Source organism: Pongo abelii, chromosome 1, assembly GCF_028885655.2.
Source record: "Pongo abelii isolate AG06213 chromosome 1, NHGRI_mPonAbe1-v2.0_pri, whole genome shotgun sequence".
In the NCBI taxonomy this organism is placed as follows: Eukaryota; Metazoa; Chordata; class Mammalia; order Primates; family Hominidae; genus Pongo; species Pongo abelii.
The window spans coordinates 38,861,026-38,884,587 of NC_071985.2; the positions used below are offsets into that span (position 1 = coordinate 38,861,026).

At 44.4% G+C, this 23,562-nt stretch overlaps 1 protein-coding gene across 8 annotated transcripts in view; it reads right to left on the reverse strand.

Annotated features, from left to right (window-relative positions):
- HHAT (hedgehog acyltransferase) overlaps positions 1–23,562 on the reverse strand; it is a 354,093-nt gene that overhangs the window by 37,110 nt on the left and 293,421 nt on the right. For all 8 annotated transcript variants that reach the window (XM_063725377.1, XM_054521192.2, XM_024251252.3 and 5 more), the window contains one exon: positions 17,445–17,589. In XM_063725377.1, the coding sequence (XP_063581447.1) occupies positions 17,445–17,589 (145 nt within the window). The remainder of the gene's footprint in view (positions 1–17,444; positions 17,590–23,562) is intronic.

Genomic DNA, 23,562 nt, shown 5'->3' on the forward strand with positions numbered 1-23,562 from the left:
CATTTACATAGTTCTCTTCATACAGTATTCAGCAGCTCATCATTCGTACCCTAAAGAACAAGGTAAGGTTCCTTTCAGTTATTAAATCCAGCCAGATAACTCGTAAAACCCCAGCATCTTCTTAGTAGTGTGATGTAGTGAAAATAGCACTGAAGCAGCAGCTAGATGACATAGGCTCAAAAATCAGCTCTGCCATTTACTACCTAGGTGGGTTTGGCAGGTCATTTAACTTGAATTCTAGTTCAATCTATATATCATAGGACTATAATGCAAATAAATGTGCTTTGCAAACCATAATTGTGTCCACCTAAGGCAAGATGCTATTGCAGTATTTTCTCCCTCAGGTCCAGCTGAAATTTAGTTTAAGCCTCCCATTTCCTTGTTTGTACTTCAAAATCCCAAATAACAAAGCTGGCTAACAGCCTAAAGGGGTGCATGTGTGCGGGGGCAGTGGCGGGGGGAGTGAGGGAGTTGCACGCACACATGTTTTGAATACAGTTCCATGTTAGGGCTTTGGCAAAGACATTTTGATAGTGAGGAATTTAGTGTTCTGATGGGTTTATACCTTCATCAGAAAAAAAAAAAAAATGTGTCCACATAGCATCTTGAGTTGTGTGCAGATCTAGAGGCATTTTAAAGCCCACTAGCCAGCTTATTGGAGTCAGAACTCAGTATTCTGTAGTCAGAGAAGATTTTTCATGACAACTAACATCTCATTTCACCCCTTAGCCCCAAACAATTCTCTTCCTAAGGCCACTCCCTCTTGTCTCCAAAAAGTGAAGTTTTCTTATTAAACCAAGAAAAATGAAGAAGGGCAAAAATCTAATATCAAACAGTATGTTTCTAACCCCAGACTCTGATTATTTGGATAAGTTAGTTTGTAGTATCTACATCACTGGATATATGAGAGTTGCCTAGGGCTGCTGAGTTCTTGCCACCTTCAAAACTCTCAAAGCACTATAATCTACCCACTAACTCAGTCGGAGATACACAGAATAGTAATGGCTTCTTCTTAGCCATGGATTAACACTTCTAGGCTTGAAGAAATGAGCACTAGCCAGGCATTAGAAGGGAAATTAGAAGTCTCCCATACTGTTAACTAATGCTGGCATTAACAGATCAATTATGGTAGAGTATCTCAGGGTAGTACAAGGAGCATTTCAATCAAGAGTCACTAAGGGTGCTCCTTAAAACACTGGTTCCTGGATGCTACCCTAGACCCACTGAATCAGAATCTCTTAGAGGCAGAAGCTCAGGACTCTGCATTTTAAATAATCTTTCCAGGTGACTCTGATGGGCAATAAAGTTAGGAAACAACTGTACTGGAGGTTGGGTAAGGGAAGAACTGACACCATACTAACGATGACACGAAGGGGAACGGTCTCATTAAGAAAGTTGTTTTGAACCAGGTCAACCTTGAAATCACTCAACATTGTGTTAATAATGGGGAATGCAGCTACCAGGCATCAAACCTGCACTGCGCCACTGAAAGGAGGAAAGAGTGAGTGTCACGCACATTTAACACTGAGATGTCACAGCAAACAGCAAACAACAAACCCAAAATTTTCTGCACACCATTTTGAAGTCTTCTCTCAGGTGAGATGCGACCTGGATGTTCCTGCCATTTCAGCAAGCCGCTGGCTATGGATGAAACTCCCCAAATCTATGCATCCATCTGTTTACTGAATGGATTGATAAAGAGCATTTCCTCTGGAGAGCTTGGAAAACTCATCTTATGCTAAGTGGCAAGTCACAAGGACACTGGAAATGCCAAACTAGCATGATGAAAAGCCGAGACTTACATGATGACTGGTACAGACTAAACTTTAGCAGATGAGCAGCAAATCAAGTTTTTGGTTTTTTTTTTTTTTTTTTGGATTGACAGAGTGAGGGAGGAAGGCAAAATGGCATGGGATGAGATGGGAGGACAGAAGGAAAGGTAAATGGACAAATGAATGGGTTGAAGGAAGGAAGAGTGGACAGGCTGTTGGGTGCATGGATTAATGGATAAAATGGATGGGAAGACAAATAGACAGATGGATGGAGCAGATAGGGCCATATCGGATCAATTATCTTTTAACCTTAAACTGTTTTTAACAGCTTATTGAGATATGATTTGCATATCACATAAATCACCAATTTAAAGAACACAATTCAGTGGCTCATAGTATATTCACAGAGTTGTTGAACCATCACCACAATCATTTTTGTTTTTAATTTTTAAGTATTTTATTTTTGAGGGAGGGTCTCACTCTGTCACCCAGGCTGGGGTGCAGTGGTGTGATCATAGCTCACTGCAGCCTTGGCCTCCCGGGCTCAAGCAATCCTCCCACCTCAGCCTCCAGAGAAGCTGGGACTACAGGCACATGCCACCACATCTGGCTATTTAAAAGAATTTTTTTTTTTTTTTTTTTTTTTGTAAATACAGGGTCTCTCTATGTTGCTCAAGCTGGTCTCGAAATCCTGGACTCAAGGGAAGTGATCTTCCTGTCTCAACCTGCCAAAGTGCTAAGATTATGGGCATAGGCCACCATACCAAGCCCCATATTCAATTTTAGAATATTTCATTATCCCCTAAAAAGAAACCCATGCCCATTAGCTATCACCCTACAAATCCCTATCCCTCCCAGTTCCAGACAACTACTATTCTATTTGTGTCTCTATAGATTTGCCTATTCTGAACATTTTATAAATAGAACCAACAACATGTGGTCCTTTGTGACTGGCTTCTCTCATTTACCGTGTTTCCAAGGTTCATCCGTGTTGTAGCATAAATCAGTACTTCATTTCTCTTTATTGCTGAATAATACTCCATTGTATGGATATGCCACATATCATTTGACAGATGTTTGGATTGTTTCTACTTTTTGGCTATTACACAGGATGCTGGTATGAAAATTCACGTACAAGTTTTGTGTGAACGTAAGTTTTCATTTTTCTTGGGCACATATACAGGAGTAGAATTGCTATGTCATATAGTAACTCTATGTTTAACTTTTTAAGAAACTACCAGACTGTAGCCCAAACTGTTTTCCATTTTACACTCCCATCAGCAGTAAAGATTCCAATTTCTCCACATCCTCACCAACAGTTGTTATTTTCCATTTTTTGTTATTATAGCCACCTGAGTAGCTGTGAAGTAGTATCTTATTGTGGTTTTAATGTGCATTTTCCTGAAGTCTCACAATGCTGAATGTCTTTTCATGTGCTTATTAATCACTTGTATATCTTCTTTGCATAAATATCTATTCAGGTCCTTTGCCCTTTTTTTTTTTTTTTGAGACGGAGTCTCACTCTGTTGCCAGGCGGGAGTGCAGTGGCGCAATCTCGGCTCACTGCAACCTCTGCCTCTTGGGTTCAAGCAATTCTCCTGCCTCAGCCTCCTGAGTAGCTGGGACTACAGGCGTGTGCCACCACACCCAGCTAATTTTTGTATTTTTAGGAGAGACGGGGTTTCACCATGTTGGCAAGGATGGTCTCGATCTCTTGACCTCATTATCCTCCTGCCTCAGCCTCCCAAAGTTCTGGGATTACAGGTGTGAGCCACCATGCCCGGCCCCCTTTGCCCATTTTTAATTAGGTGATTTTCTTTTTTATCATTGAGTTATATATTCTAGATACAAATTTCTCATCATTATATGATTTGCAAAAATTTATCATATTCTGGATGTATTTTCATTTTCTTGATGTTGTCCTTTGAAGCACCAAAGTATTTAGTTTTGATGACACCCAATTGATCTATTTTTTCTTCTCTTACTTGTATCTTTGGTGTCATATCTGAGAAATTATTATTTAATCCAAAGTCATGAAGATTTATCTTCTTTTAAGAGTTTTATACTTTTGGCTCTTACATTTTGGTCTTTGATCCATTTTGAGTTAACTTTTGTATATGACGTGAGGTATGGGTCCAACTTCATTCTTTTGCATGCACGTATCCACCAAATTATTTTGATAGAAGAAAAATGGGGCCATGTGGCAGAATAATGTTAATACAATACCAGTACCAATAACCAACTACCACTAGTAAGGGGTCATCACGTGCCAGGAACTGTGTAAGGTTATATTTATTATCTTATTTAATCTCTACAACCCCCTATGAGGTAGGTGTTTTTCTCAATTTACAGGTGGGAATTTGAGTATTAGAGAGGTTAGGTCCCTTGTCCAAGTTCCCATACTAGTAAGTGGCTCAATTGTCTCTGACTACAGAGTCCTCCACTACCATCCTACACTGCCTCTATAACAGCCCTCAGAAATCAGGGGATATCTCAGACACACCTAACTTCTCTTAGCAATTCAATATGAATTCACTAATAAGGCATTTACCTAACACTTCCTATTTATATTTGAAGCATATTATCATTCCTTAGATGTTTCAATTGGGATGTTTGACTCAGAGGAAAAGCAGGATTTCTGTAGAATCTAAGACTTCTGTTTCCAGCAATGGTAGGTATATTATTTGTATCAATACTTCCACTGGGAGAAAATAGAATCCTAAAATTGTCAGATAAATATTTTAATTTTTTTCCCCAAACAGCTAGCAATATTCTGGAAAGACAGTAAGGAATAACCCGGCCAAAATCTAAGAGAAAATGAGAACTAAAGGAGGCAAAGAAAGTTCTTAAAGTTGTTTTTTTCCTGAAGACATCTGTCTGTCCAGACTGTGCTGCAGCCTTTGGGGTAAGATGGCAGAAGAAAAATCCCAGAGCCTGACAAAAGCAATAAGTCTAACAGGTGGCCCTCAAAAACACATTAAGCTGGGGCCCAGAAAATAATCATAATCATCCCCAGGTTAAGGGTGAACCAGAAGTAAACCTAGTTCCCACCTCCAAAGGAGAAGGGGAGGGAAGTGAATCCCTCCCTAAGGAAATGTAACTATTGGGTCAGCCCTATTGGTCTGGCAGATGCAAGCACAGATTTTGTCTGGAGGAAGATACCTTCACACTAGGCCTCAGGAATACCTCACATGTAATTATGCAAGATAATGAGCAGCACATAGACAAAGATAACCAAGTATCCAAGGAAAGAGAAGTTAGGGGTAAAACACAGCAGACACAGATTCATACAGATTTAAAATATTTAAAGTATCAAACATAGATTACAAAGCAGCTATGCTTATTGATGTTTAAGGAAACAAAAGACGAACCTGAAATATCTGTAAAATATCTGCAAAGAACAAACACTTTCTATAAAAGGCGTCCCCCTTCCAGAACGAACTTAGCCTTGGAAAAAGTATTAATTTATGCAGTACGTGGAGCAAGTGGCTCATCTCCGCAAAGCATCCCCTCTTTGTTTTGACATTCTCCTTGGCACTTGCATATCCTTTCAAATTCTAGGGGCAAGCCAAAGAAACAGAGGGGAAATCTGGAGTGACCATTCTTTCTCCAAACTTCAGAAATTAATCTATAATGAACTACCAAATAAAAAGGATAAACCTCAAGTATTTTTGCCCATCTCAGGTACCAAAACCATTATTGTACAAATTATGAAGACTTAACTGATTCCCTAAAATTCTCCCTGGGAGAACTCTGAAGATTTCTTCTTCCATCTTTTCTGTCCTTTGATGCCCCACAGCCATAGCTGACAGCCTCACCATCTTTCCTATCGCCTCCTCCTGATCGCCCTGCGCCTAGTACTGCTCCCCTTCACATGACCTCTAGATGGATCTTTCAAAAATGAAAATCATGTCACTCTCTTGCAAAAATCCTTGTAGTCTCTGCCTCTCTCAGCCTACTAAGGATGAAGTGTACACACCTCAGCATGGCATGTATGGGCTTCTCTGGTCCTCAGGTTACCTTCCTGGTGTTTGTTGGTGCAAACAGCTTAATCATCAATATCACACCTTGCATCCTCTCCGGCTATGATCCCAGGATGCTTGCAGTTCCTGAATATATGATTTATGCCTCCACACCTTTGTACAGGCTGTGCCCCATCCCTCGAATCTGGTACTTACTCATCCATTAAGCCCACCTCTGATGTCACCTCCTCTATGGTGACTTTCTCACCCAGAAGACAAAATTAAGACAGATATTAAGGCAAGTGACAGCTAGAAGTTTGGCTTTGTTTTAGAATCAGCTTATTGGTGCATCCCTGAGCCATTCACCTTTTTGTCCCCAATGCATATATCAAAGCACTATGTCCCCAAAACCCTCTCCTTCTAGCAGTATTCTCTGTAAAAATAACTTAGCCTTGCACTCAGACTCAGCTGACCACTGTCCCTCTTTCTCCTGCCTCAGATAAGCTGAGATGCTTCCCACATTGCTTATTTCCTTGCCACATACTTTTGCTTTTCTTAGTAAAGCCCTGGCTGATAGAAATTTTGTATTGCAATCCAAAAGTCATGAGCCAACCCTCCAGCAATCTTAAAGCGCGGTCATAAAGTGAGAAAAGTAATCAAGAGGTTAGCTTCAAATATGACTAAAGTAAGTTATGGATAACTGTGAACACAAACAGAAAAACAACAAGATCAGGAACAATTTTGTTAAGTTAAAAGTTAGCTGGTTTCTTCCAGCTTATTAAAAAGAAACCCAATGACTTTCTGAGAAAAAGCACAGCTCCACAGACAGACCTGTGTGACCAGAAAATGTCCAGGCATGGTTTGGCTGCTGTGCCATTATGTTGTCTGGTATTTTTCAGATTTTCTATGATTGACAACCCTCAGAACACAAATGGCTCCCTGCTCAACAGATGTGTTTCAAAGGCCTTCTCACTGAAGCGACCCAGCTTGGAACCAAGACAAATGAGAGTGGTCCCATCTACCCAACATGTAAACAATGGGGAAAAATGGAGATCAGCTTTACCAAGCAAAAATCCACATTCCCTTGTCATCAACAGGGTGGCTTGGCCTCCCCCAAGCAGGCCAGAAACATCTTCCTAGTGCTCTCTGGGCAGAATGTTCTATCCCGCGGCTTAGCACTCAGTTGTCTGTCTTCTTAGCCCACTAAAAGCCACAGGTTACAAGTTAACTAGCTTAGACATTGCCCCTGGCCCCAGGAGATTTCTAACAGCAAAGAAATACAATAACTTTTTTAAAACAAAAGGTTAAATTTCCCTTTTCATTTTACCGATATCAGGTGAAGTCTTCCCAATTTTTTGTTTCCCAAGGTCATGTAAAAATGCAACCAAAAAATATTTTTTTTAAGTCCTGAGATGTGCTGCCTGGAGACAGCACATCTCAGTAGGGCTAAGTAGGGCTAAAATTAGCAGCTGCCTCCTTCTCTGGGCAAGAGTGGTCAGCAGCTGGCACGCTACAATAGCCAGAGGAGAACAAAAGGGCGCAGAGAGGCTCTGCGGGCACATGCGCCAGCAAACGCCCAGGGGACAAAGGCTTTGGCCCTGGGTTGGTGGGATGCAGGGTGGCTCTCAAGTGGAGTATCAGCTCTGCCTGCCCTGCCCAGAAGCCTCAATCTGCCAGCCTGACGCAGGGTGACATACACTGCCAGGCTAGTTATTCCTATCTGCTGCTTCCTGTGTAATCAATGTCAGGGGTTAGAGAAGGGCAGAAGAGGAGAAGATAAATATGAAGGCAGGTGGGGGTTGGAAGTTTGGCTTTGTTTTAAAAGTGGCTTATTGGTGCATCCCAGGACACTCACTGTGGGGCCGTGTTTCTGCTCACCTGCCTTCACCTACCACATCCCTGCTCTCGCCTGACCTGGATCACCTGTGAAAGACAATGGCTCCCCAGGAACTAGAAGGCTGGCTTTCCTTGCTCCTCACCTCCCAGGGCCCTCACTGTGCCTCTGGATAACCATGTGACATTGCTGTGACTGGGCATTTGACTCCTCCCATCCTCACTTCACACTGTTGGGATGTCTGTCCTATGGCCCATGCCCAGACAGCAAAGTCTAACCATCATGTGGACCTGAACACTTGAAGTGGGCGTTTCTGGCCCTCCAGCTGCTGGACTCATGAACTGTTTCTTACAGTGGGGAAGAGTCACTGGCAGCCCATCTCAGTACCTCTCCCTACCCCAACTCCATACTCCACACAACAGAATCCTCCCTATAATCATTCCCTAGGGCAGCCAGAACCAAATTCTACCAACCAGGTGGCGTAGAACCACAGAAATTACTGTCTATTAGTTATGGAGGCTAGAAATCTGAAATCAAGGAGCCAGCAGGGACAGGCTCCCCTCAACACCTGGAGGGGAGGAGCCTTCCTTGTTCTTCCCAGCTTTTGGTGGCTCCAGGTGTTCCTTTGTTTGTGGCAGCATCACTCCAATCCCTGCCTCCATCTCCCCATGGCCGCCTGGGTCCCCATGGTTTTACATCATCTTCCTCTGTGCGTGTCTATCTGTGTATCCAAAGTTCTCCCTTTTTATAAGGACACCAGCGTCTACCCTAATAATCTCATTTTTAACTTATTGATACAGGAAGTAAGAAGAAATTATTTAGGCAGATAGTGAGGAAGTCCTCGGTAAGGTTTTCCTTTGAATGAAAAGCAGCCCCCAAACCATTTTCTAACAAAGAGCAGCTTGTAAAATCGAACTGCAGACATAGACAAGCAAGCTGGAAGCTGGCATGGCAGTTTGAATGCCAGCAGTTGTGCCAATAGAAAAGAGGCTACAGGGGGACTAGGCATGTCCAAAATGGTGGCTCCATCTTCCCTTTTCTTTGCCAACCATGTGTACAGTAATGAGCAGGCGACATGGCACCAGCCAGGCTAGCTTCCTCATGCCATGTAAACGTCACACCTGGTCCAACCAATCTTTGGGCCCTGTGTAAATCAGACATCACCTCCTCAAGACAGAGAGCTGTTCCCTTTTCTCTTTCTTTTGCCTATTAAACCTCCACTCCTAACCCCACTTCTTATGTGTCCGCATACTCGATTTCCTTGCTGTGAGATGACAAACCTCGGGTATTTACCCCAGACAATGATGCTGCTTCATTATCACCTCTATCAAGACCCTATTTCCAAATAAGGTCACATTTTGAGGTACTGGCGGTTAGGATTTCATCGGGTGGGCACAATTCAACCGTAACACACTCTTTTCCATGCTTTCCCCTTTCAGTAGCTTCCCCTTAGAGAGAATACTCCACAGCAGCAGCTAATGTGATCAGGGCAGCCACCGGCAGCTGGGAGAGTTAGGTTAGTACAGAGAAAAATGGCCCAACTAGGCCCAATTGACAGGTGTCAGCTGGAAGCTCTGAACCTTCAACAATCTTACATGATACCAAACAGGTGCTGACAAAACAGGATTTGCTTTTTTCTGTCTTTGTTTCAAGATAATGAAAAGTTTTTTTGTATAGTCTTCACTCTCATTTGTTGAATATTCACTGAAAGACTTGAGTGCCTTAATTACACTCAAGATAAATGACCATCATGCCAGATAGAATTCCTGAGGCAAGAAAAAGGTCCCCTGGATTCCACTTTCTGATCTTCACTGCAAAGACAAGAACCACAGCCAGCCATGCTTTTGTCCTTTGTTGCATTTCCAGCACCGCCCTTACATGTGACAGTCACAGGCCCTTGACTCTTATGACAGCCACCCTGAGATAATTCTGTTTCCCTGGTCTTTGAAATTGTGTGCCAAAATAAAATGATCTCCTCTTTCCACTGCTTTCTTGGTCTGGAAAAGAGTAATTACAGTGGAAACAGGGCTTGGGAGCAATCTAATGCAATGTCAGAGTAAATCTAAAGAGGGAAGCCAGAGTCCTTGACCAACTGAGCAGGCTTGGGATAAAGAGTTGTAGGTGTGTAGACTGGTCAGTGCCAATCCAGCTAGCAGGCCTCAGGCTGGTCTATCAGCCCCAGAGGCTCGAAGGTCTGACTCTTGTCACCCTCCCAACATGCTCAGTGGAGAAGTACTAAGAATCAGAACAATTAACCAGGCACTTTAGACTGTCTCTGATAGTGACACCCAGGGATGGTTCATGGTGTAAACAGTGGTTGCCTGTCATGATTTAGGCCTCACAAAGCAGAGGGAGAAGAGTAGGATTTGGAGTCAAAGGGCTTATAATCTCGCCTGATATTGCTGCTTAGTAGCTGGACAATTTGGAGGTGTTTTCTATACAAATATTCCAGGAAAAATAGTTGGGAACAAAGGTAGCCAGTACCTCTGTTTGTAAGAAATGCAGAAACACAGGAAAGCCCTGGAATGCTGTCTCCCAACATGGATTGAGTAAAAAAATAAAAATAAACCTCCTGTAACAGAAAAATACAAAGATATGTTGGCTTCAGGCATTCCTCGATCTAGGGGCTCAAAATTATATGGCTTCAGTTTCCATCCTGCAGCTCTGCCTTCCTCTGAGCTGGCCCCCTGCCTCCATGGCTGTCCATTAGGAGGACAAGAGGGCTCAGCAGCTCCAGCTCTGCATCCTGACAACTCCACACTCCAAAGGAGAGATTGCTTCTGCTTCCCAATAGTTCCAGCAAAAGCTCTGGAATTGTATCACACAGGGAGATGGACCCTACTGCCTGGCGAGTCCTGGGTCACATGTTGCTCGCAGATCTTAGATATGGGGTGTGCCCCACCTCAATCACACAGATTGAGAGCGGGTGGGAGAGATCTGTTCCCAAAGGAAAAGCAGGGCGCTGTTACCAAAGAATGGGAAACAAACACGGAGCAGGCAAAACTGCAGCACTCAACACCACCCTTGAAATTCCTTGAAGATAACAAATCTCATTTGTGTCCTTCTGTGAAATTTAAGTATTATTTCTTTTGACAGGCAGATTCACATTTTAAGGAGGCTAGTGGCACATCCAAATTGCTATTATAACCAAATCTCTTTAGAAAGAAGCTATGGTAGTGGTGTCACCAAGGGGTGTTCTGCACCATAGCAATTGCACATGTCAGCGTGCTGCAGTAGTCTGAGTAACGGCTCCTCTAGAGATGCCCACCCTCTAAGCCCCAGACCTGTCAAAGTCACCTCACACAGCAATAGGGACCTTGCTAAGGTGATCAAAATGAGAGATTTTGAGATGGGAGATTACTCTGGACTATCCGGGCAGGCCCAATGGAATCACAAAGGTCATTATAAGAGAGACAGAGGAGGCGGCCAGGCGCGGTGGCTCACGCCTGTAATCCTAGCACTTCGGGAGGCTGAGGTGGACAGATCATGAGGTCAGGAGTTCAAGACCAGCCTGACGAACATGGTGAAACCCCGTCTCTACTAAATATACAAAAATTAGCCAGGTGTGGTGGTGCACACCTGTAATCCCAGCTACTCGGGAGGCTGAAGCAGGAGAATCCCTTGAACCCCGGAGGCGGAGGTTGCAGTGAGCCGAGATCATGCCATTGCACTCCAACCTGGGTGACAGAGACTCCATCTCAAAAACAAACAAACAAACAAACAAAAAAAAACAGAAACAGGAGGAGACAGCAAGACAAGAGGCAGATATGTGTGACAGAAGCAGAGAGATGAAGAAACATGGTTTGAAGATGCTACACTGCTGGCTTTGAAGACAGAGGAAGGAAGGAAGGCATGAGCCAAAAGACACCCATCTCTGCAAATTGGAAAAGGTAAGGAAACAGCTTCTCCCCTATAGCCTCCAGAAGGAACCAGCCTTGCCAACACCTTGACTTTAGCCCAGTGAGACTGATTTCAAACTTCTGGTCCTCGCAACTAAGAAAAATAAACTTGTGTTGTTTTAAGCCAACAAGTTTGTAATAACTTGTTACAGTAGCCACAGGGAACCAATGTGGCAACACAGCAAGTGGTCAGGGTTCAGTGCCCTGGAAATTCTGATTAGCAGGAAAAAGTTTCCATAACCTAGCACAAAAGATTTAAGTGTTCTCTGGTTGAAAGCCCTTCCTGGGTGTTTTAGAATTTGTTTCAGCTTTAACATAACCCCAGGTGCACTTCTGAATAAGGACTTTCACTCACTATTCCTCACATTCTATGCCTGGTGACTTGGCTGGAATTACTTGTAGGAAAACTAATGCCCAAGGCCTCTGGCTGGCTGTGTGGCATACAGTAAAGAAACCAAAGCTTTTGCAAGTCTTGACATTCAGATTCCAAGAATAGTCATAAATGGACCAATGATGTAAACACAGATAGACTGTCTAACCTACATCTACATGTCAACCTCATCACCCTTAAGTATGATGCACAGGAAGCACCTCTTCTCAAACTCTTATAGAACTCTCAGAGGATCCAGTGAGGCAGAGACACAATCAATGATAGCAGTGAAAACTCCACTTAGAGGGAAGGGCTAGGAAAGACTGTGAAACAAAGTCATCAGAAAGGATGGCCTCTGAGACACCGACACCTGCCCTCTGTCCTCTTTCATCAGAAATGAAATTTTTAATCCCAAGAATTTAAGAAGATATGATGGGAATGAGTTTCTATTTAACCACAACCCTCCAGAATCTCTAGTGCAATACTCCAGTTCAGCTTTAAATAAAATGCCTGTCCAGAACCATTTGAGTTAGGAGACAAACTGCTCAGACAAGCTAGTAATCAGGGAGAAAATATACTTTCTCTTCTCTCAGCTAGAAATAGCAAGAAAATATGGGGACCTGCATAAGAAAATTACCAGCTCCTCTCTCATTGCAATCTAGAGGGAAAAAGAACCAAATTCTCCTTGCCTTGGCATGGGGTCACTCCAGGAGCTAAGTGTTAAGGCAGAGCTTGCCAAAATAGATCAGATAATAGAAGGAAAAACAAACATCCATGTGTGTATGTGTGCATGTGTGTACAGGTGTGTGTGTGTAATGAGGCATCAGACAGGGCAGTGTTTGGTGGATGCCACATCTCTATCAAGCTCTTGTCACTGCAACATTATCACTGGATCACCCCAGCGATCCAGGCCCCACCACTTGGGAAATGTTTTGGTTCCCTTTTTTTTCTTTTTTTTAAACAAAGTCCATGGCTTCCCTGGACAAAAGCAGGCAGACTTTTTAGAAGAAGCACCATTCAGCACCCATACAAACATTATAAGGCTCTCCGCCCTCTCAAGGCCAGATATATTCCCAATGTATAAACACCCCCCTTGAATACTTTTTCTCCTCATTACCCCAGGACGGTGGAGAGATCACTGCCAAGATGCTTAGGCCACAGCTGGTTTATGGGGACTGGCCTTGCTGATCTGGAGTTACAACTCATTAATACCTTTGAATTACAGAGCTCTATTCAGCTGCTTGTTGAAGAAATTATGCTTCAATGTCAAAGATTTATGGTAGGCATGAGAAAGCTCCTTCTATTAACAAATGCTTTTGAGAGCCAAAGGGCTTGTAAAAAGCAATCTGCATTGGTCTCTGCAAAGCATGACACAGCAGAGTTCCTCCTAGAACAGCATTTGGACCAAATCTCCAGCCATATCCTTCTCAGATCCATGGACCAGCTAAGTCTTTTAAATAAAGTTTGTGAGGCCTAGATATGCATATTCCTCAAGCAGCTTGAAGTAAACTTTAATAGTAAAAATTTGGAGTTTTTTTTTAAAGCAAAAACATAGATCCCTTATTTTCTGCTGAATAAACTGAACACTACTTCAACCTCAGTAGCAGAGGTAACACTTCCTGACCAAAACTGTTTGGTGGATGACACATTACCAGGGCCCTAGGTTTGCCACTGAGCATTTCTATCCCTTGCCTTCAGACTGTCTTCCACTCTTTAGACAGCAGGGCAGGTGCACAACAGAAAGGGAAGGGTCTGGTTTTACAGCCTCATATCACCCATATGACCCACAGACACCAGGACAGACATTTTCATGGAAATCACTAAAATAAACTTTGTAGTTTAGAGCAAACAAATCTATGGCTAAATTCAAGTGAACTGGAGACAGGAAGATACCAATTTTAAGACAACTTTTCCAGGCGAATCATGAGATACTTCTAGGGACATCAGTGATGCCAGGAGAGGGCTCCCTGGGGAACAATGAGGTGTATCTTTTAAGACACATGTGTATCCACACCCCATTAGCTGTGAGGTGTTTGAAAATCTCCTCAATAATCCCTATCTCCTAGATACCCGTCTGCCCCTTCCTGCTCCTCCAGGACTCTGAGGCGAGACGTGTTAGAGGGATGTGGTGTCAGTGGTTCCTCCCTCTTGCTGCAGCAGGTCCCAACCCATCAAGGTGCAGAGGGAAGGGCCATCTTTCCCTTAAACCTGGAAATCTAGACACTGAGCTTAAATGCTCTCCATCCCTAAAGTCAGCATTCTCACTCACTTCACTCTATTTCCTCAGTGTGTAAAGATGGGCTCTGGAGCAACAGGAACTGATCATGTGTCCCAGGGAAGATGCCAAGACTACAAGGGTGTCAAAGGTGCACATTTGTCAGCAACTCCATATACAGTTTGACAATCCCTTAACTAAACTTTTTGGGGTCAGATGAGTTTCAGAATTCAGATTTTTTTTTAATTTTAGAAAGCTCATATATGAACACCCCCAGCAGAGACTGAGGGAGCATCGTATAGACTCATTATTTTTTTTCACCAAAACATGAATATTCATATTCATCTTCTATCAAGTCAAATTAGTTATGAAATGAAATCCAGAGTTCTCCAGGATGGGAGATTGGGCACCATCTGGTTCACTTTCCTCCAAGAGATATCTAAACCCAATCCTTCAGGGACAAAAACCCACAGCAAGGAATAGACGAAGTGGCAACTGCCAAAACCCCAGCAGACATTCCCTGACTCAGGAGGCCCATGGGACAGACCAGCAGAGATGCAAACAGGCTCATATGGATAATCACGGACATAGCAAAAGCCTTCTAAGCTGAGCTTCTCTGGCCTCAGAACCCAGAAGAGAGATGATTCCACAGAGCCCTCCACATTTATAGAATCAGAGTCCCCAGGGCTGTAGCACCTGAGTCCAAGGAGGACACAAACAATGCATTCAGTCATAGACCATAGCTGGTCCCATGAGGCAGCAGCAGACCGGGTTTTCAGAGCCCAATCCCATGTGACTGAGGTTAACTCCATAGGATGTCGGGCAAGTCACACTTTGATCTTTCTGCCTTTCTCTCTGCCCCCTTCAATGCCAGCATTCCCTGGGGTTTCTCCCACCCTGTTCTCTTCTCATTCTACACAGCTCCGTGGTTAATTGTATCTACTCCCCTAGCCTCACATACAATGTTTACACCCTTGACCCCCACACATCTCAATCACTGGTCCCACTGTCTTCTCCAACTCATATTTCTAACTGCCTCTTGAGCACTTCTGACCAGGCCCATGTGCCTCTCCCGCTGTGCCATAGATAGCTGGTGCACACTGATATCTGCATGCTTACCTACACACCCCTGCCCTGTACTTGGGTTGGTCATGTGACTGGCTCTGGCCAATGACATGTAAGCAGAAATGTCACATGTTTGAGCACCTGGTGCACCAGCCCCATGTTCTCTTCCCCTCCATGATGCCAGGACAAGACAGTGGAGAATCAAAACAAAGATTCTAGGTCCTGGAGTCACTGCTTAGAAAAAGCCACTGGATTTGTATTGAACTGTCAGAGAAACAAACTTCTATGGTGAGGAATTACTAAGATTTTGGAGTTTCACACAAAGCAGCCAGTGTTAATTTCCCTAATATGCCTGCCTTTTCTACCTAGCAAACTCCTAAATTATTCCTTCAATTCAAATGCCACCTCTTCTGAAAAGCCTATCTTCTGTGGAAAGTCAGCTATTCCATCCTGTGACCTCCAGTAACTCACTCATACATCCGGCAGAGCAATTCCCTGAATCTACTGCACATTTTTGTGTGTTTGGCACACACGTTCGTGTGAGCTTCCTTTTTCATCTCTGTGTTCTCAGTGCCTCGCAAGTAGCAAACACCCAATGCATTTGATTTAGAGAAGCAAAAATCAGAGCCTCCTCATTATGTGACAAGCAAACCAAGTCAGCACTTTCCCCCCCCAAGTCACAATGTTCTTATCATTGTGCTAGGTTCTGTGAGAGGACCCAAGAAAAGTAAAGGTTGCTGTAACCCACCTTTATCTTTAGATCCTTAATACCCTATTATCTCTCATCTTTATTAAAGGACCGCTTTCGCTTAGAAAGTACGTGGTCTTTTCAGGAACTATCAGCTAAAACATCTCACAGAAAACAAGATCAAAGAGGGGTATTTTAGTGACAAGATTAAAGTAGAACAGGATTCTCTCCTGGCCCTTTGAGCCTGGCTCACCCAAGGCTGCCACAGTTTAGGCCCATGGTCTGCCATTCTGGAATACTGCAGCTGTGTTGCTGTTATTTCTGGTATGAAAAGAGCTGCAGCAAAAGCACTGCTGCCTCCTCAGGGACCCAGATGTGGAGATAATGGGCCAGCTGTGCAGAGTTATGTCATCACCACTTGGCAAAGCTTCCCAAAGCAAAAGCACAAGACTGTGTCACTGGGCAGGGAACAGAGCAGGGATCTTCTCTTTTAAGATGTAGCAAGTTGGCTATAGTAGTATGTACCGTGAGTAGTTCCAAATCTCCCAATTCTCTTATAGATACGATGTAACTCAGTCCCAGCCCACGGGAAATAGTGACGATAAATAAACAATGATCAATTATTAATAGAATATTTTGACAACTCCCACATAGTAGCAGTTTACCTGCTGCAAGTATGGCTTTGCTTTGGATATTCAGATCATCTATTTAATGTACATTAAACATAAGGTTGGCCCCTAGTATTCACACAAAAATACCCACAACCAAGAGCTGTGGCAAACACAGATGCCATGCCTGCAGCTTCAGAAGAGCACAAGGAAGCTTCTAGGGCAGATTCCTAGTAGGACGTTCAGAGCAACAGACAAAACAAGGTTAGATTTTGCAGTATATTGCAGGCTAGGACCCACAGACAGTAGGTGTCTTTGTTGTCTGTTGATTATAACAGAATATCTAAAACTGTATAATTTATAAAGAAATGGAATTTATTTCTTACAGTTATGGAAGCTGAGAAGTCCAAGCTCAAGGGGCTGCATCTGGTGAAGACTTTCTTGCTGGTGGGAACTCTCTGTGGAGTCCCCAGGTAGCACAGGGCATCACGTGATGAGGAGGCTGAGCATCCTATCTCAGGTCTGTCTTCCTCTTCTTGTAAAGTCACCAGTCCCACTTCCATAATAACCCATTAATCCATGAATGGGTTAATCCATTCATGAGGGCAAACCCCTCATGATCCAATCACCTCTTAAAGGCCTCATCTCTTAATAATGCCAATTGGGGATTAAGTTTCAACGTGAGTTTTGAAGGGAATATTCAACCATAGCAGTAGGAAAGATTAAGAAATATCACATAATTGGAAACATAGTGTAATGGATGGGAATATACACTTTGGGAGACTTGCAATAATACCTTTTGGTGTTAAACAAGTATCACATACAGGAGATATGGGGTACCTAAAAAATAGGGGACACTTAAAGTCATAGCCAAACTTAGGAAATTATTCCTGGCTGGTACTTTAGAGGTCACATACCATGAACATAACAATGAATGACTTCCCCCAAATCCCATCCATCCCATGTATGATCCCATCCACATACATGGAAAGCAAGAAACTGACTGAAAACAGCACTGTCAAGCAACTTACCTTGTATGAAGATCCTATTCCAGTAGGTTTTCCCAACCTCATTGCCCCCAAGAAATACCAGGTTGGACAGGATCAGCATCGAGGTGGAACAAGACGCAAGGGCAGCGTGGAATCGACGGCGAGCTTGTGGGGAGAAGTATTGGGCCTACGGGAAAAATGGCAAGAAGGCATCTCATGACAAGGGTGGAAAAAATGGGGCTAAGACACCATTCCAGCTTTCTCTGTCACCAGCCCAGGATGCCTCCCCACAGAGCCCGAACCAGGTCATTACTTAAACAGCTCTCAAAACTTCAATTCCTGTCTGGGTGTGGTGGCTCATGCCTAGAACCTCACACTTTGGGAGGCCAAGGTGGGAGGATCACTTGGGCCCAGGAGTTCAAGACCAGCCTAGGCAACATAGTGATATACCATCTCTACAAAAACAATTTAAAAATTAGCTGGGCATGGTGGCAAGTGCCTGTAATCCCAGCTACTCAGGAGGCTAAGGTGGGAGGATTGCTTCAGCCCAGGAGTTCAAGGCTGCAGTGAGCCATGATCACACCAAAGGACTCCAGTCTGGGTGACAGAACAAGACTGTGTCTCGAAACAAAACAAAACCGTACTCTTGCACCATGTTCATTCTACCCTAAGGAAAGAAGTGACATACCCCAAGTTGTTTCTTTGAGGTGGAACAAAACGCGAGGGCTTCCCTCTGACATGTGGAATACAAGCACTGAAGCCAGTTAGGATTTAGCAGCCCTCCCACCTCCACTTGCTTTCTGCATGTAAACCTACAGGTGCAAGAACTTCAAACTGCTGTCCGTGATAACTAGTATATATAGCTCCATGGAATTAGGTCAAGATCAGTATGATCCTCTGGGCCAGTTACACTGACCCTGGGAAGCCAGCCAACCACCCCCTAAACCTGACATGCTATTAAGAGCAATCTCATAATAAGGGTGTAGGACAATCAGTGTGAGCCGAGCCTACTGCTGGAATCAGAGCTCAGGCCCACACTTCACCCGCGGCACACATCGGCACTGAGGATGAAGTGTATCGGCGTGCCTGAAATACTCAAGGCTGGAGGGATGTTTTACAGCATCACAATAAAGAATTCCACTTGTCCTTCCTAGCTCTTTATTGCACTTCTCCTTTTAAGATTTTCCCAGGGATTTCATAAAGCAAACAAAGCCTTTATCCTTCAGCACTGACTGTTCTGGGAGCCCCTCTGAGTGAGGTCACCGTGCTGGAGTGTGTAAGCCCTATCAGCACATGCACGGGGACTACCCCGAGGGACCGTGTGTTCAGAATGAGAACCAGGTACAGCACAGCAGCAGGACATGCAGGGGCCCAGGGTATCTGATTAGCACCTCCGCCTAATCCACAGACACAGACAAAGAGGGAGCAAAGGGTCTGGAGATATTTCCCTAATATCCTCCAGAAACCCACACATCTCTAGGGTCACATGCACCCTAATTTCAGCTGCGTTCCAATTACAAACAGAACTCGGAATGACTCAATGACAGCAGCCGATGCAATTCATGACAGGCAAAAAGACTAAATTGGAGGGCGAGTCTTCAGCAAGAGGCTTACTTATTATGCGGCCCTGCTGTGAATCTCCTGTGACTGCTTTGGAATCATGGTCAGTGTCCTCTCCATCTAGAGAAATGAATTTCTGACTCCTCCTGTTCTCTCCTGCCAGCCCCAGGGTCTGTTCTTAACTCTCAGATCTGGCTGCTACCCTCTATCTCCCCATCCCCCCACCCACGGCTCTCTGCTCCAACATCACTGTGGAACGTGCTTTTACTGCTGCCAGACGCAAGTGTGGCCTGCTCACAGAGAAGCTGTGCCGTGGACAGTGAGATGTCTGCCTGATCTTGGTTGTTCTGGAATGCTCTCCAGTGATGTAGGGTGTCTCTACTTAGAGGCCACCAGGCAAGATTACCTCTAGTCTTGCCCCTGCTCTAGGAGGCCACAGGCATGTACAGGAGGACACTGTCAGACGAGACCTGGTACGAGATAACTACATGGTGTGAAAACTGTTAATAAGAGAGAAATGGGGAAGGAGCAGGCTTATTATTCAGCACTCTTCACCTCTGAGAATAATGGGACATTAATCTACCACTTTCTGCATTCTAAAGCAGAGGAAGATATTTTCTGGGTATTACTGACTCAATTAGCAGTAACTAGGGAGGCAGGGTGAGAGGAAGTTGGGAGACAGGGGAAGATCCAAAATGGATTAAGAAAATATGAATTATCTTAATTGACATAAATGCGTCCAAGTAATTCTCTTCAGATACTGCGGTTACTAACAAGACATTTGATTCCTAAGGAATCCAGTGAGTGTGACACTCCACCACTTCTGTTCTAATCCCATCAGTCTCCCCCAGCCTCACATCCTGAGAAGGGAACACAAAGGCCCTGTGTGATCTTTCCTTTGTTAACGTCAACTACCAAGAGTGCACATAGCTTGTTAAGCTAAATGGCTCTTCTTTTGTGGGAAGTGATTACAATTATTAAACAATCAACAGAGGTACTGAGAGAGGAAGACTCTCTTTGCATGGGGCTGCTAAGCTGATACTTGGGGCAGGGTAAGGACTGGACACAGCAGGAGGAGGAGCTGAGGGCCCAGGGAGGTAAGAACAGACAGCATGTCTTGGAGGCATAGGACTCCTCTGTCCAGCCCTGAGGCCCCAGCTCCTACAGTTCTTCCTTTGATTCTGTGATTACCCCCATATTCTAAGCTACATGGTTCCATAAATTCCTTTATCTACTTAGCAAAAAAAAAAAATCAAAATCATACCAACTGTGAAGGAGCTGCTGATCTCAGAGATAGGAAGGTGGGGGGGGGGGCAGCTAAAATCTGAAATGAATGACTACAATTCAATTTTTATAAATGTTTTTTAAAAATTTAGAAATTAAAAAAAATTTAAATAAGCAAGAATGTTAAAGCACAGCCTGTTAGAATCAAACTAAAAGGATTTAAAGGAGAAATCAAGATGCCCATAGGCAATTCTTGATTATCCCCCAGGGTGAGTGGGTAGGAGACAAAATAGACGATGATCAAGGAATCCAAAAACCTAATTTTAACCAACAGCCTCATCCTCTGACAAAACTAGCCATGCCAATAAGCAGCAAAATGAACAGAGCATTGTTCCTTTTCACGGTGAAACAGTGGGGAAAAAGAATGATGGGCTACAGGAAAGGAAAAGGGGGTGGGATCTGTCCGATTCATCCACAAGAGGGTAATAACTAACAGCAAAGGGGACAGGAGTCTCAGCTGCAATCCATCTCTCCTCTTTGCATTCTCTGGACATTTTGGAAGGTGATGGTTTTGACATCAGGGATCTCTCTCTCCACCTTGGGAACCGCCTGGCTCAGCTACTGGTTTATAGGAGCTCTAGGGGTAAGTTCCCAGGAGGAAACAGGTCATATGGACAAAATTAGAGGGTATATTCCCTTTGACCAGCCAGCTACATCAATAAATCTAACTTTCGGAATCTCTAGGGCCACAGGGCCAAAGCCTCCACTTTAAAGGCTTTTTCTCTTACACTCTCCTTTCCATAGTCCTACAGCAATTACCCCTGTGGTCCTTCATCACCAGGATGCAAGCCTCATGAGTGGGAGGCATGCCTCATGTGTTAAGTCACCATCCTCATGGCTTAGGTACTTGAAAACTCCCTTGACAAGAGAACTCATGTTGAAAACGAAATGGGGGAATATCAGAAGACAGTGAAAAGCCATCAGGTATGACAAAGAGAGTTGCCAAGTTCATCAGCTAAGGCAATAATGGACAAATGGAATTTGAATTTCATTAATAGGAATTTATCAGGATAAAAGAGAGCTCTCGTCTGGTCCCGGTCTCTTCTCAGAGTGTAGATTAGCTTGTAGCAATCTGATTTCCTGGCAGCAAAAAACTGAGAGTGGCACTATCCCCCAGGAGATGTTTGAAAAGTTGCTGGGCATGTTTGGTTGTCTCAATGACTACAAGGCAATGTGGCAGGGGCCAGGGATAACAAGCGCACTGCAATGTGCAGGACGGAGCCGTCCTGCCCAAGAGGTCGGCAGAGCCCTGTTGAGAAAGGGCGAATTGTCCTCCCCCACATTTGTCACAGAGCAGAGTTCTTGCTTGGTCTACGGGGGCATTAGGAGTAATGCCAAAAATGCATCCCCTTTTCTCTGGGACCCAGAGAAACGCATCCCAGGGCAGGGAATGTTCCTTCACAGTATTCGACCACTAGGCCCCTCCTATCCTGCCCACCACGTGGCAGCACGTGGAGAGTGAGGAGGAGCCTCCTGTGCCCCCGGCCACAGACAGGCAAGGTGTGGCCACCAATTCCAAGCTTCCTCCCCTGACAGTCCTGAAATCCAGAAGAAGGAGGAAGAATGGCAGGTGAGGCACATTAGAATCACTTTGTTCTCAGGCAGGGGCGACCAGTTCTCCACTTGGTCTCTACGGTACATGACAGAGGGGTGGGTCGGGGCAGTTTCTCTCCCTGTGAATGTGAATATACCCACTCTTCAGGTGCAAGGGCAGGTGCTAGACTTTTGGCCTGGTTACAGCAAGCCCCTCAGAACACTGGCCTAGGGCAGACCTCCAATTCCTCTGAGTAGTTTGCCTGTGATCCAAGAGACCGAGATGGGATAGAGGAATGTCACGACAACACTCAGCTATGGCAACACTTGGCTTTAAACTTCCGTCTAAGACACTGACTTCCAAAGGGAAGGACTGCAACCCAAACCAACTAAACCTTAGGGCTAAACTAAACTTATGTCAAACTCGTTTGTACTTCCAGGTGTGAGGTGTCCGTGGCTTCCTGTGTATATTCAAATCTCCATGGCAACTCATCCCTCTTTTCCAGGCAGCATCCTTTCCCTGGAAATCACAGGATTGGTGGGGGCAAACAAGCTGGGGGTGGGGGGCTGCAGGAATGTGGGTCAAAAGCAAAACTAGAAACATACATGGGGAAGGGAGGCAGATGACGCAGTCGGGCCGGAGGCTGTGGGCTTGCCAGCCCCTCACTCATCCACAGAGGGGCTGCATATGGGGCTGAGATGGGAGGTGGGGACAGGCTGAGCATCTGGAGGAGCAGATGGCCGGAGGAATGGCTGCTGGAGACTGTGACAAAGGCTTGGCAAGTGGGACCTGATGCTGCTTATTTTTAAGTGGTGGAGAAGCTAAAAACAGAAACTGGGTGGGTTTGAGCAGCTGGACACAGTTCTTCCATGTAATCACTGAAGTTTTCCATTTTCTAATAAAAATGCTAACCAGAGGGTAAGAGAGGACGAAAAAGGCAATGGCAAGGGAGGGGTTGGTGGACACCAGAGAGAGCAAATGAGGGGTGAACACCCCACAGACTGTAAAGATGAGGCCAGAGACAACAAGAGACACAATTATAACTCTCAAGAAAGAGAAGAACGGCCACAGTGACACACTGAAAGTCAGGAGGACTCAGATTCCAAAGTCATTCCAAGGCCCATGTCCCATCTCTGTGCCAACCTGTAGGACATATTTCCCCTTCTCAAAATATTCGGTCATTTTCAGCTAGAAGTCTGTGTTTCACCAGTTTCCCCTCTTTCATGTTCCTACCAGCAGAGTAGGTTCCTCAAGGATAGGGCAGGACCGTTTCTCCACTACTCACCATCCAAGAACCACGCATATCCTATGTGTGCTCAATGATTAGCTATCACCCATCTCGCTCTTTGCCCTAAATAAGTTACAGAATCTCCTGAGTTCCTTAACGTTCTATCTCATCCTATATCCAAGCTGAATGAATACATGAAGAGCCTTTGAAAGCAATACCTCCTCCTTCCTTCAAGTATACAGAGCTTCAAACAACATCAGGTCAATGCAGTTATATTTTCCGAACTCTGTGTGCATACTCCTGAGAGAGAATCAAATACCTGCAGCAATGAAGGCAAAGCCAGACTTGTTTAACTAGACAAGTTACCTTCCTCATAATTTAGATGTCCAGCTTAGTTTAAAAACTGCAGAGGCCAAAGTTTAGCATTTAAATCCATGCAGTACATGCAAGAATTTCAGAGTACTTTCAAATAACTAAGGAAACAACTGGCTCTGTCTAGTTAGAGAACTTAAGCCATGTTTGGGGTGCCTGGGGTTCTGCTAAAAGTTCCAGAT